This window comes from Parasteatoda tepidariorum, chromosome 1, assembly GCF_043381705.1.
Source record: "Parasteatoda tepidariorum isolate YZ-2023 chromosome 1, CAS_Ptep_4.0, whole genome shotgun sequence".
Classification (NCBI taxonomy): Eukaryota; Metazoa; Arthropoda; class Arachnida; order Araneae; family Theridiidae; genus Parasteatoda; species Parasteatoda tepidariorum.
In genome coordinates this window covers 76,541,391-76,545,298 of record NC_092204.1, presented here as the reverse complement: position 1 = coordinate 76,545,298, position 3,908 = coordinate 76,541,391, and the positions used below count along the sequence as shown (strand labels likewise).

Here is a 3,908-nt window from a genome sequence, read left to right as displayed (position 1 = left end):
CTTGAAACATTTTGGATAAATTACTTTTTTTTATTTTTTTAATGTTTTTTTTTCTAATGACGGCGTTGACCAAAATCTTCCTATCATAATGACCAAAAGCAAAAAATGCCCATAATTTACATTGTTAAGCATACTTTTTAAAAATATGAGATAATTATTATTGCCAAGGCTATTGTAATCGAAAAAATGTTTCATATTAATTAAAAATTAATATATTGCAAGTGCGCCTTTCAACTTTTACTGATTTTGTCGTTTATACATTGTTTTATTATCACAATTTTTTCCAAAGTTTAAAGAGAGGTATCGAAATTTACCGAATCACTGCATGAAAAGGCGGTACTGAAAAAAAATCAAAATATTATACAGAAAAATCGATATCATACAGCTACCAAAACTTTTAGTGGAATGTGTGAAACAAGAAAGTAAGGCTCTTCTAAAGATTTTAATTGTTTTAAATTATTTTACAAATATTTGAAGCTAAAGTGATATTCATTTTTTATGTAACATTTTCTAGAGATCCCATTGGACTATCCGTTTACTGTACAAAAAATGTATCTCTCATAACATTTTTTTATTTCCAATGCAGCAGGCGATACGGACATTATCCTAACGCCGAACAAAGATCAAAATAAAACAAAAATACAAATACAGAAGGCGATGAAATATACAAAATACAAAAACAAAACATCAAACACAAAAATTAATTCAAGAACTTAAATTGAACAAAAGTTCTATGGCCTCCCAGTATCGGGAGTAGATGCAGTTCTTTGTGAGAACTGAACAGTTGAGAAGATGTCCAGCATTCATCGTCGCACCACTGCGGCAGAGGGGGCAGGCAGGATTATCCACTATTTTAAGACGGAAAAGATGGTCGTATAAGCAATCGTGCTTGGTAGCAAGATCTCTCATAACATGCAGTGATACATAAAAGACACTATTAATGAAAGCATTCATATAATCTAGAATGCATTTTGCATCTCAACTAATAATACAACAAATCATAAATATCATCATCTTCACATGAAATAAAATTATTTCCATCGCTATCGTAGTTGTAAGAAGAATCACTGGTGTCCTCCCCATTAATATCCTTTCCCATCAATATACGATTTATAATCTTTGCATCAGTACTATCGAGAATTTCGCCTTCACCTCTTGAATTCGATTTCCACTCTAAACAGTCCAGTAAATAAATGAAGGCTTGTTGCCTTTCTGGAGCATAGCTGTCACAGAATCCAATGAATTTGCAAACTTCTAACGACTTGAGTTTATCAATAGTTTCAGTTGAGAGAGGATAGAACCATTTTAATCTGCTACGAAAGCTATCCAAGCCGAAATGCAATGTATGATGCCAGCGATATAAAAGCATTCCGATTCCCTTTTTAGAGAACAATAAATTATTTTTGTACCGATTGACCTCGTCCAGTGAGTTACAGCACCAGTTTAAGTAATGTGTTGCAAATGTCAAATTACCCCGTTTTAAGAAAGTAGGTACACTTTTCAAATACAATTTCTTGAACTGGGAAATTTCTTCAGAACAAGTTAAGCTATGATTTATAAATCTTTCAAATCTATCCCATCCAGTCTCGTAGTCATTGCTCATTTCGATCAACAGATTGAAACATCGAAGAAAGTTACCTTTTTGAACGAAAGTTTTTTTGAATGAAGTGATATCTTCCTCCGTCTCAAAACGCCATTTTAAAAATGTGTTTACGCATTCGTAATCATTTAATCGAATCAAAGAAATGTAAATTTTCATTGGATTAAGTATTTCTTTCTTATAATGTTTGATTTCATTTTCGGACGGAAAAATCCAATTTAACCATGCATCGACAATTGGAATATCATTGCTGATGATTAAAAAAGAAATTTCACGCTTATATTCCAATATACGCATCTTGATCATACGTGTGATATCATCATGCATTGGTAAAAGCTTTGTAATTAAAGTGTCCAGAAAAGTAACCTTACCGGATAAAATTACGTGACTGAAGTCATTATAATTTATTATATTCAGGGCAATGTCTCTTCTTTCTTCAGGTGGAATATTGCTTATTATCACATCGATTGTTTTAGTGTCATTTACTTCAAGTAAATTCCATAATAAGACTTCCATATCTAGGCTGAGTGAGTTTTTTAATCTTATTGGACTTAGATGCCAGATTTCCCTGACCAGATCGCCCGTGGTTCTACCATTTCTAATTACCACGGTAATGTCAGACATTATTCCAACATAAACATCTTTATTAAGATAATCAAACATCATCCTGATTGTGGGCAGGAAAAATCGTTGCCAAGGCCAACAGAAAAATAAAGTTTTTAATATTATCTCAGAATGAGTGTGAAAAATACAATACTTTTTCTGTTGATCATTCGTTTTAGATAACAAAAAGAACAAAATATCTGCAAATGGGTTGTATTGTTGATATACATTGCTGTTAACATTTGAAATATTATGTCTGAGTTCCTTTAATACCAAATTTATCCAGTACTCCATATTGATATTCTTTTCTTGCTCCGTTAATAACTTCCAGAAGTATTTGAGAGCAAATATGTTACCAACAAACACGGACATCGAAGTCATATTTTGATAAATACTCTGATTAGAATCATATACATCGTAGCCAAAACTCGTAATCTTATTTAAAAATCTTTGCAATTCGTTTTCAAGATAAGCAGTCCAATAATCTACTATATGATCCCTATATGCGCCGTAATAGGCATTATAAAACTTTTTCTTTTTCTCAGAACTCATATTCTGCCATAAATATGAAATATTTTCTTCTAAGCAGTACTTACAAGCTAACTCATACAAAGAACTGATGTCTTTAACTTGGTCTTCATTATTAATCACCTCTTTGAGAGATTTAACGGTATCGATAACTCCTTCCATTGTGTAATAAACAGATCCTCCAATTTTATGAATATCACGGAAATCACTGTACATTTCGGGTAAATAATAATTAGTTTCGCATAATTGTAGCCCTATAGGCTCAATAACATTGGATATTTTGATTTTTAGTAAATCTGGCAAGATGAGACTTTTTAGTTTGTTTAACACTCTTTCCTTTAATTCACTAAAACTATGAAGATTATTTAAAGTATCAAAATGCACATTTTCAGGATCTGACCACAATCTTACTGCTGTGCACACGATTGCTATACTCTCTAGTGAAGGCGGCTCCGTATAATCTACGAAGTTGTCATGTTCGGTGAATTCTTTTCCATCTTCTTGTTGCTTGCCTGCAATGTACAATATTTATATTTAGTTCTGGGATGCCACTTCTTTATCGTGATGAAGTACAAAAACAATAGCAAATTCAAGAACTGAATAAAAGGCGGATTGAGAGGATTCTCTCTTTTAATTTATTCAGTTTTTAGTATTTTAAAATGGTATTTGCGAAGCGGGACGAACAAAATTAGAACAAGAATATTGTTCAAAATTTTAAATTTACATCAGCTTCCCTTAATAATTGAGGGAGAAGAAATTTTCCTCTAAAAAACAAATCGGTAAAAAAAAATTATTTTAAAAAGTAAAATAACACATTTACAAACCAATTGTTTCAGTGATTTTTTGTTACTGGATGATTTACTGATTAAACACAATCAAAACAGTAGAGATGCATTGTTCTTGGTGATATATTTGAAACAGATTTGGCTTTATAGATCCCAGTAAGTTTGACAAAGAGACGTCTAAAAAATTCTACAACTATACTCATTTTTTTTCATTAAAAAATAAATAATTTTCACTGATAAAAAATAAAAGGATCAAAGTTTTCATGTCAGGAAAAATGTACAGTCCGCAAAAAAAAAAACGAATCACCCTGAATAACTTTCGTTCTAATGATCGGATTTTCACGAACTAAGTGTCAATCTTAATGGTTCCTGGGGGTGACCTCAAATATGTT

The 3,908-nt window shown here is 31.6% G+C and overlaps 1 protein-coding gene across 1 annotated transcript in view; it reads right to left on the bottom strand.

Annotated features, from left to right (window-relative positions):
• Positions 1–425: 425 nt before the first annotated feature.
• Positions 426–3,908, bottom strand: part of LOC122270197 (uncharacterized) — a 7,547-nt gene continuing 4,064 nt past the window's right edge. The window contains exon 2 of the mRNA XM_043046708.2: positions 426–3,243. Coding sequence (XP_042902642.1) covers positions 983–3,243 — 2,261 coding nt within the window. The 3' untranslated portion in view covers positions 426–982. The remainder of the gene's footprint in view (positions 3,244–3,908) is intronic.